Source organism: Pezoporus flaviventris, unplaced genomic scaffold, assembly GCF_033815535.1.
Source record: "Pezoporus flaviventris isolate CSIRO_AGI_PZ_B2104156 unplaced genomic scaffold, CSIRO_AGI_Pfla_v1 ptg000063l, whole genome shotgun sequence".
Classification (NCBI taxonomy): domain Eukaryota; kingdom Metazoa; phylum Chordata; class Aves; order Psittaciformes; family Psittacidae; genus Pezoporus; species Pezoporus flaviventris.
Window position 1 is genome coordinate 7477050 of NW_026892611.1, and position 12793 is coordinate 7489842.

General features: G+C 52.5%; 1 protein-coding gene across 3 annotated transcripts in view; it reads left to right on the plus strand.

The window, feature by feature from the left end:
- The window catches only part of ATP2A3 (ATPase sarcoplasmic/endoplasmic reticulum Ca2+ transporting 3), a 53400-nt gene that overhangs the window by 16695 nt on the left and 23912 nt on the right, over positions 1-12793 (plus strand). For 2 of the 3 annotated variants that reach the window (XM_061470388.1, XM_061470390.1), the window contains exons 2-8: positions 1534-1551; positions 1992-2074; positions 2263-2367; positions 3099-3237; positions 6251-6331; positions 7474-7559; positions 8080-8544. In XM_061470388.1, the coding sequence (XP_061326372.1) occupies positions 1534-1551; positions 1992-2074; positions 2263-2367; positions 3099-3237; positions 6251-6331; positions 7474-7559; positions 8080-8544 (977 nt within the window). Of the gene's footprint in view, positions 1-1348; positions 1413-1533; positions 1552-1991; positions 2075-2262; positions 2368-3098; positions 3238-6250; positions 6332-7473; positions 7560-8079; positions 8545-12793 lie in introns of those variants that run through there. The other variant, XM_061470389.1, reaches the window with a different exon arrangement.

Genomic DNA, 12793 nt, shown 5'->3' on the forward strand with positions numbered 1-12793 from the left:
GTTCAGTCTTCTTGTTTTCACCAGTTTGTTCAGTGAAGGTGGGTTTGGGGTTGGGGTTGGTTGTTGGTTGGGTTTTTTTATTGCTCTGAATGAAAACAGACGACGGAAAACAGCCGAGCAGGTTTCACTTCCTGCCCTTGCTCAGGGCTATGTGCTGGGGGTGCTTGGGGACAACCCCACATTTGGTCTAGTGGTGGGGCATCAAGTGTGTTTGCCTTGGGCCAATTCCTGTTGGACTTCAGCTGGTCCCTTATTCCCCCCCAGAAACTCAAGGGTTTAGAGGAGGATCTTGTTGTATAATCACCCCATGGGGTGTAGAAGTAGGTGGCAGACACCAGAGGCTTTGGGACAGCTCTTTGGGAAGGTCTGATTGAAGTTTTCTCTGCTGGGAGGTTTTCTACCCAGACTCACTGGTGCTGGTACCTTGTCACCTCAGTGCTAGGACCCTGCTGTATCCTCTGTGTGCTCTGTGATGCCTTTGAGCCAGAAGCTCAGCACTCCAGAGGGTTTGCTGCTGCATGGCTATGGCTTGAGTTTCTCCAGCAAGCTCTGCTACGCTCAGCAAATCCTGGATTTCCTTTTCTGTCTGCATTTCCCCACCTTGGGCAGCTGGCAGAGGGTTTGGTCTGACCGTGCTCTGTGGGCAGCCAAAGGATTCACCCTGAATGCAGGAACAGTGAGTGCGAGTGAAGATGAGCACCCCTCAGCAGCCAAAACCAGGGGGGTCACTCCTGAGTCCTCCCTGGGTGCAGGACCTTGCAGTCCTTGGCCAGACCTTGTCATGGCAGTGCCAGCACCTCAGTACTGCATGGGTGAGGATGCAGGAGCGATGCCCTAGGTGAGTACTGGGGTTTGTTCATTGCCCAGTGTCCTTGGGACTGTTCAGCACATGTGGCATATGAAGGTCCTGATCATCCATGGGGATGTGGCAGTCTTGGAGAGACAATGGTGGTGGTCAGGAGCTCTTGGGGGTTTTTCAGGTTGTGCAGGTGGTTGGGAGCAGTGTGGATGGAGGCTCTGCACCCACCAGGCTGGATTCAGGAGGATGGCTTGGACCAGCTAAGCATTAGCTTTGGATTTCTTTCCAGGAGCATCGCAGGCTGTAAAGTACAACTGATGAATAGGGAATGTGGTCTGAAAGTTACAGTCCCCAGGGGGTCCCTATTGGCTTTCTGGCAGGGCGTTTTGCAGGATGGTTTGACCACTGTGTCCTGGATTTGGAGAGGGCAGCTCCTGAGGAGTATATTTTAGGCAGGCTGAGTGCAGCAGTGAAAGCTACAGGAGCTGCTTGCAGCAGGGAAATGTGTGGGTGGTGTCGGGAGCATCCAGTGCCGCTTGCTTGGTGTCAGACAGAAGTTTGAGGATGAGCTGTCTTGATGCGGGAACGTGTGTGGAACAAATTGCATTTTGGGGTACTGAATGGACTGCTGGGGCGTGAGGGTTGTTGGTCTGGGCCCAAATCACTAATTTATCTTTTTATTTTATCATTTTCTACTTTGTTTTGCTCGCTGGGCTGTCAATGAAAATGCACAGAGCTCCCTGCAGAAGAAGGTAAGTTGTGGGCTAGAGGTGAAGGTGGGTACATGCTTTGAGTCTGCGTGGAAGGACAAAGAGAAGGGGGTCTGTGGGGTCTTTTGATGTTGGTTTTAATCCCAGAGAAAGCTGGGCTGACAGCAGTAGCTTTCCTGTGATGACAAAGCTGCCAGCTGTGCGTGGAAACACAGAGGATTTAGTTTCTGTAGTTAAAACCAGACACAGTTTACATTGCCAGGGCAATGCCAGAAATGAAGGTGTTTAACAGTAGAGAGAAAAATTCCCCACTGCAGCACTCAACATTCTTACTAGTGCCCACGGGCAGTGGGCACTGGAGCAGCTCTGCTGCGACCAAGGGACGGGCTCCTGTTGGTCTGAGTGGCCTTAGTGGTATAAACCCCTGTGGCCTTGGGTTATTTTGAGCACTGACTGTGCTTGGCTTCGTGTTTTGCCACCAGGAAAGTCCCTCTGGGAGTTGGTGTTGGAGCAGTTTGAAGATCTCCTCGTCCGCATCCTTTTGATGGCAGCTTTTCTGTCCTTCGTAAGTACCCTGGGCTTGGGGTGGGCACCTTCCAGGGCACAAATGGACCCAGGTGGCAGCCAAAGAGCAAAGGAGCTGGAGGAAGGTGCATGGTGGATGAAGGAGATGTAGCAGCAGTGCTGGAGGGTGTTTCGGTGTTGGTACTTGTTTCAGTCACATTGTGGTCCTTCTCTTCTCTTGCCCACCAGATCCTGGCCTGGTTTGAAGAAGGAGAAGAGACCACGACAGCATTTGTGGAGCCTGTTGTCATTATTATGATCCTGATCGCCAATGCTGTGGTGGGTGTGTGGCAGGTAAGCTGTAGCTCCCCTCAGCTGCCCTGCTGGTCTCTGCTCCACATGGCTGAGACACTTCGTTTGAAGGTCTGGTTGCTTCTTGCCATTAGAAACTCATTTTTCCAAGGTTCAGTTCAGCCACTGATGCTCCTCTTCTTGTATATATTCAGCTTAAGGACATTTATTTATCTGCAGTGTGATCTGAGGTGGGTTTGCTGTATGGGGAAAAACATCCAGCTGTAGTGACAGGACAAGGGGTAGCGGGTTAAAACTTAAACAGGGGAAGTTTAGGTTGGATATAAGGAAGAAATTCTTTCCTGTTAGGGTGGTGAGGCACTGGAATGGGTTCCCCAGGGAGGTTGTGAATGCTCCATCCCTGGCAGTGTTCAAGGCCAGGTTGGAGGAAGCCTTGGGTGGCATGGTTTAGTGTGAGGTGTCCCTGCCCATGGCAGGGGGGTTGGAACTGGATGATCTTAAGGTCCTTTCCAACCCTAACTATTCTAGGATTCTATATGGGTGGGATATGCTGCTTCCCAAACCAAGAATGAGAACATCAGTGCCCAAGACCTGGTGCGATTTAAGCCAGTGGGGACCATTTCAGAGCAGCTGAAGAAAACATGGCATTTGCCCCATCCATGGTGCAAATGGGTACCAAAGCCAGGGCCATGGTTTGGGTGCTCTGTCTTTGCAGCAGGTGGGGAAGGAGCCTGGTGCCACCACTGACAGCTCTGCTCCTCCTCCACTTGCAGGAGAGAAACGCCGAGAGTGCCATCGAAGCCTTGAAAGAGTATGAGCCCGAGATGGGGAAGGTGATCCGCGCTGACCGCAGTGGGGTACAGCGAATCCGCGCCCGGGACATTGTCCCTGGGGACATCGTGGAGGTGGCAGGTAGGGTTCCATCACCTTAGGGCACAGGGTGGGATGGGGAGGTAGCACTGAACAGGAGGGCTTTGGTGATGGACACCCTGCGGTCCTTGTGGCAGTGCCATACTGTCCGTGTGCATCTCCTCTGGAGGCATGGCCACCTTGTTGGTGTACACTTGAGATCTTAGTTTCCCTTCAAATGCAGAGAGGTGAAATGAGCTGGGACAAAGCTGGGGCTCATCAGCCTGCTGAGGCTTCGCCCTGAGCATGAGGCAGTAGAGAACAGCAGGAAAGGGAAAAAAAGTGTGTATTTCTGGCAGAGGTTTTGCATCTCGGGGAGGGGGGGGGGTCCCCGTGTTCTAGGAGAACTGGAAGAACATTCAGTGTTCCGCCAAGATTCCCTCTTTCTGGAAGCAGCTCTCCCACGTGCATCCCCCGGACAGGGCTGGTGCTGGGTGCTGCGTGGTGGTGCCAGGCGAGCGCTGCCACCAGCTTGGAGGGGTTTCAGTGCTGCAGGCAGTAGTGCTGGTCCTGCCTGTGTGGGCAGGATTTCTTGGGAATGGGAATTTGTTATTTGGGAAGGGCGAGAGGCAGAGGGGACCAGCTGCAGGGTGTTCCTTTCTAATGGGGTTTTGCATTCAGCAAAGGATGTCTGGGGTCTCCTGCCTGCCCGCAAGACCTAAGGAAGATGCATTTTGCTTATCCCATTTTGTTTGTTCATTAAATGATGCTGTAAATCCCCAGAGCCACAAAACTAATCCTCTCCTTTCCTCCTTGTGGCCTTGCTAGTGGAAACATGCTGCAATCCCTCCTGCGCCCAGCCAGCTCACTGTTATTTATGTCTTCCATTTGGGTTTCAGCTGGAAGATGAACATAAGAATAATGCAGGGAGGATCAAGCACCGGCCAGAGCCTCAGCTGGGCGAGCTGGCAGTGCTCCCAAGCCAGCTCTGGAAATACACTCCAGCTGCTGACCTAGCCTTTAATTAAATTAATTAATTAATAATTGATTAAATTCTGCCATCTTCCCCCAAATTGAGTGCTTGCTGCCTGCCCGCTAGCAGCTGAATACTGCTTTGTAATGGCACAGTCAGCAGCACGACTGGGAGGGAAAGAGCTGAGCTCCCTGGAGGGGCTTGCAAATGATTAGCAAGTTAACTGGGTTTAGGAGGTTCTAGGAAGCGGGGAGGATGCAGTCAGGCTGCCTGATAGGGAAGTGCACCAGGAGCAATAGCTCTGAACATGCAATGACCATGGGGTGACATCCTGGGGACAGAAGGGACAGTGCTCGCAGGAGGGGACTGGCTTCTGCTTGTGCAAAGGCAATAAATTGGGCAGCAGGGAGCGGAAAACCTGCTACACTAAGAGGGGGATGATAGAGCCTTGGTTGCCATGGTCTAGGGTGAGGCATCCCTGCCCTTGGCAGGGGTTTGGAACTAGGTGATCATAAGATCCATGAATTTATGATTCTATGATGGTTGCACGTTGGCGAGCTGTTTAAATCCAGCTCCCAGCTGATTTTTGCTCTTCTGTAACAAGGCAGTCGAGGTGAGCCCTTGTGCAGGTATCTGTATATGGACTAAACCCAGCTGCAGCACCAGCTTTTTTTGCCTTACCCCAAAAGAGCAGGCAGGGCATTGCTGAGGGAGCTCCAGCAGGTGCTGCACCACCTGCCTGCTCCTGCTTTGCTCCAGCAGTGTCTGTTTCCTCTCCTTTCCTTGGCTTCTGGCACAGGGGAGATTTGCCCTGCTCAGGTGATGTGTTCAGTGGCTGGCTGATGGCAGCCTCCAGGTCTGTACAGGAACTCTGTTCTGTGCCATGCAAGCCTTCTGGGATGCTATCCGCTATCCACCCTGGAGCAGAAGGCACTGGTGCCCGATGTTGCAAATCTCCCCTCTGTCAGTTTACAGCCACCCCTCTTGTTTGGTCACCATATTCCTTTGTAAAAAGTCCTTCTCCAGATTTCTGGCATGTATTGAACCTCACAAAGGACCAGCCTCCCTCCTCATCTGCCCATGAGTTGTATTCAAAAGGAGGGGACAAGGACACCTGGCTTTGCTATCCCACTGCCAAGTTCCCCGAGTAGTGGAGCTCTTTGCTCCCATTAAGATGCTCCAAAGTCTGCGTGCATGAAGTGTACATTCTGGGGGCTCTGTGGGTCCCTGTGTTTAACCACTCCCCCCCAAACCCAGCTGCAGTGTGGATCAGGGCAGGTCTGCCCTGACGGCAGATGTTTCACGCCGCATCCCAGCGCGCCGGGATGTGCAGCTGGAATAAGTGGTTGGCGATGGAGCCATGCCAGCCCCATCCCGCTGTGCTCAGGGGTTGTTTTACGAGCCCCGGGAGGAAGTGCTTGTTAAAGTCTGGGATCTGAGACGCTCCTTAGCAGCCAGGCCGGCAGTGTTGTGTAAGGGATGTGAGCGCTCTGAGCCAGGGCTCGCTCTGCATCAGTGTTTCCGAAGCACCGGAGCGCGGTTGTGGCCAGCCGATAAGGGAGCAGGAGGAAGAAACCCAGCGGGGAAAGGAGCTTTAAATGGGTTTTTTTAAGGAAGCACAGGCGTCTGGGAGGGTGGTGATTGGTGGCTGTGAGTTGATGGGGCTGCTTTCACCCGTAACCACCCTGCTGGGCCAGGAGACCCGTGGATGGCTGTTTGTTACGCAGCCAGGAAAGGTCATCCAGTGTCAACGGCTTCCAGTCAGCCCACGGAGCCCTGAAACAGGGTTAAGAGTGATGTCGGGAGGCTCAGGCTGCTCTAAAACTGGGGTGTTTGGGTGTTTTTGCAGGGAAGAGGGAAGATGGAGGGTGCTGTAGGGGTTTTGCAGGGAAGAGGAGAGCTGAGATGTGGTGGGGCCAGCAGTGCAGGGCAGGGGACAGGGCTATGGCTTGGTTTGGGTGCCCCATGCAGAGCTCCTCCTTTGCTACATGTCCTGGCAAACCTGGCTCAAACCACAGCAAGTTTCACTCGGGTGGCAGCTGGGGAAGGTGATGGGCAGGGCTGGGGGCACCTGATGGAGCTGCTCTTGTCTTGTCCTTGTAGTTGGTGACAAGGTGCCAGCGGACATCAGGATCATCGAAATCCGGTCCACCACCCTGCGGGTTGACCAGTCCATCCTCACGGGTACGTGCACGTTTGATGGGGCAGAGGCGGCTGCTGAGCGCAGAGCTTTCCCTCTGGAGCCAGATCTGGGGACTGATCCTGGGCTGAGTGCTTTGCTGGGGTGGGAAATGGGTGGGAGAACAAAATGGGGAGGTCCCAGCATCATGTAAAAACCACGGCATAGGCGAGGTGAGCCTGGTGCTTGGGCATCCCTCCTGCAAAGCACAAAGCATGGAGCTTTCCTGTGCAACACAAGGGAGGAGGTGCTCAGTTCCTGCCCATTCTCCCCCAGTTCAGCCATTGCATGATGACCACTGGTGCACGAGGCCTCATGACTTCAGGGAGAGGTGACAATATTTGGAGCTTTCTTTTCTAAGCAAAAAAAGGCCTCTGGAAAAGCCTGTAAAGCTGATAATCTGTGATAGTTCAGGAATAATCTCTCTCTGCTGTCAAGGAAGGCCAGGAGGTTTGAACTAGATGATCTTTAAGGTCCTTTCCAACTCAAACCATTCTGTGATTTGATGAATGATAAGATGACAAAAAGGGCTTTCCAGTGTTTCAGCCCTCTAGCATGATTTTGGAAATGCATCAAGTTAGGAGATGACAGCAGGGAAGGAAACCAGAAAAACTGTTAAAAATATGAGGAAAGGAGCCCAGTCTCCTCAAAACATGGCTTTGCATTAACTTAGTTCTCCGGGGCAAAAGGAACTGCAAAAAAAAAGGGGAAATCTGCAAAAGACAAAATATAAACCTTCAGTAGAATGGCTTGCATAGAATCCCAGGCTAGTTTGGTTGGAAAGGACCTTAAAGCTCATCCAGTTCCAGTCCCCTGCCATGGGCAGGGATGCCTTCCACTACTGCTCCAGGCCCCATCCAACCTGCCTTGGGGCACCTTTCCCGTTGTGCTGCCCTACAATCCCCATCTGACCTGCGGGCTCCCTGGCACAGGGATGTGGCACCATCCCATTGGGCTGTATAGGAGCTTGTGTCTCCTAGTGCTGTGCACAGCTTGTTTCTGTGCAGCCCTCATCTTCGGAGCACCTTGGCCCAGCTCTGACATCCTCATGACGGATGGTTTGATGGCCAAATGCTGCTTTAGAAAGGCTCAGGGCAAAGGCTGGAGAGGAAACGTGTGGTTCATCTTTCCCTTCTTGTCTTGGCAGGGGAGTCTGTGTCAGTGATCAAGCATGCTGACCCCATCCCTGACCCCCGGGCTGTCAACCAGGACAAGAAGAACATGCTTTTCTCTGTAAGTCCTTTACTCCTGTCCCCACCTCGCCTGTGGTTTTCCAAAGAGCCACCAAGTGAAGAGGGTGATGGAGGTGGGAGATCTCTGAGCAGAGAAAGGGAGTGCATGTATGAGAAAGTCCTAAATCCATAAGAGCAGCCCCAAATACATAAAAATAAGGACCTGCTTTGTTTGGGCTATGACACCCTTAAATGCCTTGGGCAACCACTGTGGGTTTTCCATCGGGTAGGATGCATTATGGGTGGGGAAAAGGTTTGTGGTTGAGCCTGGAGCTATTGCATTTGAGCTTCCTCCTCCCTCATGCTCCTCTCAGACAGCAGTCAGGTCCTCAGGGGGTGAGAGAGCTCTCAGGAGGGATGTCCAGCTGCTTCAGGTTGGGTTTATGTAAAACCCCAGAATGTCTCATTTCCCCTTAACCAAGACCTTATGTTCTCCTTTCACAACAAGCACCCCATTTGCCTGCTCAGGCTGAAAGGTTTCATGCCCACATACCCACTCTGTCCCCTTTCTTCCCTCCCAGGGCACCAACATCGCCGCTGGGAAGGCCGTCGGGGTTGTCATTGCAACAGGAGTGTACACCGAGATCGGGAAGATCCGAAACCAGATGGTGGAGACCGAGCCTGAGAAGACGCCCTTGCAGCAGAAGCTGGATGAGTTCAGCCAGCAGCTCTCCAAAGTGATCTTCCTGGTGTGCATCGCCGTCTGGGTCATCAACGTCAGCCACTTCAGCGACCCGGTCCACGGCGGCTCCTGGTTTCGGGGGGCCATCTACTACTTCAAGATCTCAGTGGCGCTGGCGGTGGCTGCCATCCCTGAGGGCCTCCCCGCTGTCATCACCACCTGCCTGGCGCTGGGCACGCGGCGCATGGCCAAGAAGAATGCCATCGTCCGGAGCCTGCCCTCCGTGGAGACCCTGGGCTGCACCTCCGTCATCTGCTCCGACAAGACCGGCACCCTCACCACCAACCAGATGTCCGTCTGCAGGGTGAGCGCTGGGTGCTCAAGGGTTTGAGGTGCAGGGGGAATGCTCTGTAAGCCCCCAGGCACTCTGCGTTGCTCCATCCCCATCACTGGGGTGTTGGGCTTTGTTGTCCTCACCTGACTTGTTTCATATCGGGACTGTGAAGGTGAGAAGATGGTTTGTAGGAAGCTCTGAGCTTCCTCTCTGCCTGAGCAGGGTCAGTAAGGCTGATGGCTTCTCTTGGCAGGGTTGTTATTTGAAAACTGAGGGACTCTTCATTAGGGACTGTAGTGACAGGACAAGGGGTAACGGGTTAAAACTTAAACAGGGGAAGTTTAGGTTGGATATAAGAAGGAAATTCTTTCCTGTTAGGGTGGTGAGGCACTGGAATGGGTTGCCCAGGGAAGCTGTGAATGCTCCATCCCTGATGGTGTTCAAGGCCAGGTGGGACAAAGCCTCGGGTGGCATGGTTTAGTGTGAGGTGTCCCTGCCCATGGCAGGGGGGTTGGAACTGGATGATCTTAAGGTCCTTTCCAACCCTAACTATTCTATGATTCTACAATTCTAAGTCATTTTTTTGAGCACACCAGGTTGGAGATGCCACGTTGCAGATTTACTTCAGGGCTACCTCTCAGAGAGCATTTCTTCCTGCTGGGCTGTGGAGTTGAGACAGAGCTCCTGGAGATGCCAGCACAATTGGCCTCCTCTGCCCTCTTGCCCATTTCCCCCTGTTTTGACCAAACCAGGGAGAAATTACAAAGCCTGGACCCATGAGATCAAAACTTGTAGGGTCACTGCAGTGCGTGAGTTTGTGACAAAGCTTGCGTAGAAATCCGTGGGTTCAGAGAGGATGGCCATGACCTGGTGAAAAGGTGCTTTGGTTATTGTCCTCTGCTGGTGGAAGGTCTCCCATCAGCAGATGTGTGCAGATGGGCTTGGACTGAAAAGCTCTTCTGGCCAAGGGAGCACTGGAGTTGTTTGGCAAAGAGATTGAAGGCTCCCGGTCTACCAGAGAGCTTTGTTGCTGCCTGCCTGTCTGCATGGAGAGGTGACTTGTTAGGAAAGCCTGGACCATCCAAGTACTTCTCAGTTTCCCCATTAATGCTCAAGTCTCAGGAAAGCTTTTCTTCATGGCCTTGGCATGTCAGTTTTATAGGAGAACCTTGGAAAATGTGTTGCTGTGGGGAAAAATGGACCTGGCCACCATTCCTCCTCTCTGACACTTTGGTAGCGTGGTGGGAAGCTGTGATCGTGCTGCAAGCTGGCCATGGGCTTTGGCCACTGGTTTGCTCAGCACAAAATACAGATGACTGGAAACATCTGATATTCCTCTCCTGTAAATGATTTAAAACGAGACACTGCTGGGATGAGGCAGTGGCCAAGTCGCCCACATGTTCCCACCAGTCCATTTTCTGATCCAGTGATGCAGGGAAGCAAGTAAAGGGTGAGCCCAGTATTTGGGCTCTCTTCAGCTCTGCAGACTGCAGAAGGAGAGGTGGGAGTGACCATGCCTTCTCCAAAACACTTCTTACTGGAGGATCTGCTCCTTGAACTCAGGAAGAAGTGCCATGCCACCATCTCTTGCAGTGTGGCACGACCAGGAGAGGCAACATTAGGAATGCTGAGACAGGGAGAAGGCAGGAGGGGGATGGAGTGGGGCAGTGGCATGCATGAGGGGCTTTAGCATCAGGCGTCATTTGCAGAATGAACTTCAATTAAATTGAAAATGCAGTATATCACCCACCCCATCTCCCCACAGCCCCATTCCAATATCCATGTTATTCACTTGGCTGATTCCTGACTCCCAGGGTGCAGTAGCAAGAGCCGGGCTGGCCCCAGGACACACGGACTTGGCTGTTAATGTTTAACGGAGAGGGATTCCCACGTTGATACCGACAGCACAGGGACTGCTGATGGCTCTGCTGAGCAGTGGGTGGGTAAATATTTGTGCTGTGCTGCTGCCGTGTCCTGGATGTGCTCCTGCCCCAGAAGCTGCTCAGCCACGGGGGTGAAAACCCACAAAAGCCTATTGATAGCCTGGGGAAATGCATTAATTGAGTGTGATTTCATTAACTCACACATTAAATTTGACTGAGCACAGCTGCTCAGCCAGGGTATGGTGCCAAGCAGTGCTTGCCCTCTACACCTCACTGCTGGCATCAGGTCTGTAGAGCTGTAAAGTGACTCTTAAAAGGCTTTAGGTCTGCTTTTAAACCCTCAGCTCTGTTGCTGGATCTGAGTCGCACTCGGTGTCTGGATTTCATAGCTGGGATGCAGCAGAGCCAGCTCAGCAGGGTGCATGTGGATGCCAGGTAGTCTGCAGGGGTGAAACTGTGCCCCCCACACGCCCATGGGCATTATGTGCCCACTGAAGTGCCTTATGCCAGGGCCTCGTCCACCTGGGATGGCCAAAATCTTGGTGCTTTTGCTCTGATCTCAAGTCCACCAGAGGTTACAGCTGTGCAATATCACAGTAAAGCCAAAACCCCAAAACTTATTAGGTCAGATTGAACCTATGGTTTGTGTCACTCACCTTATAGTCAGCTGGGGTCTCTGAGACCACCATCTCACCCAGCCTATGGTGTGGAGCAACCAGGAGCAGCCTTCTCCCGGCTATTAAATAACTATGTGGTTGGGAGTGATGGGAGTCTGGCAGGGGGAGAAGGGGCAGAGAAGCATTGCAGCTTTGCTCTTGCACATTTAAATCACTCTCCTAAAACTTTCAGCACCTTTTATGCATTAGAGCTTCATTTTCCAGGAGCTCGAGGGTGGTGTTTGAAAGTCAGGACCTGAAGCAGAGATGTGAGTGTGGCTGTGGAGGCTTGGGGCTGTTGCTGTGTAGGGCAGAGCAGGACAGGGCTGGAGAGGAGCCTAATGTCTGGGAGAGGGAGGTGATGGTTGGATGCCTCTGAGATGGTGTTTTGGGGAGCATGAGCAGAAAGCGGGTTTATCCTCAATAAACCGTGTAGCAGAGCCTGTATGTGCGAACTCCTGTTCCCAGTGCAGCCGGGGCTGTGTGGGCACTATTTGCTTTTAAATCTCCAGGACACTGCCTTGATTCAGCAGTGCTGTCTGTCTAAACCAGTGCTAATTAATGGGAGACCCTGCTGGGGGTTTCCTAGGGGCTCTGGCAGTTACTGATGGGTGCCGGGGCTGCAGGAGGAAGATGATGCTGATCCGTGGGCTGATTGAGGGGTAAATGACTGCTGATTGCAGCCTCTTGCTATTCCAGACAGCAATCCTCTCTTGTCTGCCTTTTGATGAGTACTTCTTTTGAAGGTACTACAGAAATGTGCAGATGTATCCTTCACATCTCCTTCCCCGCAAGCCTGCAGGCGGTGCATCCATGGGTGCCCTTTGCTATCTAAAAATACACCCAGCAGCGTCTGGCTGTGTGATACAGCACCAGAGCCAGACAAGACTTGTCAGGTGCAATGGTTGAAACCCTTCTGGAGCAGGGGGTGCTTGTAATGGTTTCCTTCCCATCTGTCTCCCTGTTGTGTTAACCCCCCAGATCACCAGCGTGGTTTTAAAACGGTTACGGGGGTGAGCAGAGGGAAGCCGTGGGGTGGTGCTGGCTGGATGCTGGAGCTCATGTTCACCATGGCAATGCAAAAGGTCTCTGTGAGCATCTCTTGTCAGCCTCCGCAAACCAGGCTGCAGCATGCAGCTTTGCCACCTCCTCCTATTGCTCCTGTTACTATTTATGTTATTTCTGTGATGGAAACCTTACCTGCCCTCTTCACAGATTAAGACACAGCTGTTTCCTCTGGACTGCTTCCCCTGCCTGCAAACCTGACCCCTTTTCAGTGCTAAAACACCACTCAAACCCCTGCCAACACCTCTGCAGTGCCCTGGCTGCCCGTCCCCTGCCAGTCACACAAGCTGGGAGCGGGCAGGAAAAGTGCTGTAACCTCTGGTTGCTGTGGGTTACACAGCACCTCTGTTAAAGCAACATGGAAAAATAAAGGGCCTGGAGTGACTTTTATATTTTTTCCTTTTACTTTTTTTTTTTTTTTAACAAGAAAGCTGCTATTGTAAAAGTAGGAATTGTTTTGTAGCCATGAGCGGCTGGAAACAAAGAGGCCCCTATCAGGCCAAACCACCAGTGCCTGGGGTGGATGCTTCCAGGTTTTTCAGTAAATGAGTCTGGGTGGCATTTCTGAGCACAGGAGTCCATTTTCTGATCAAACCAGAAGGTTTTGGCTCTCTGGAAAGCCTGTGACATTGGATGTCTCAAAAAGAGATGAAGGATGCTCAGCCTTTGAACATC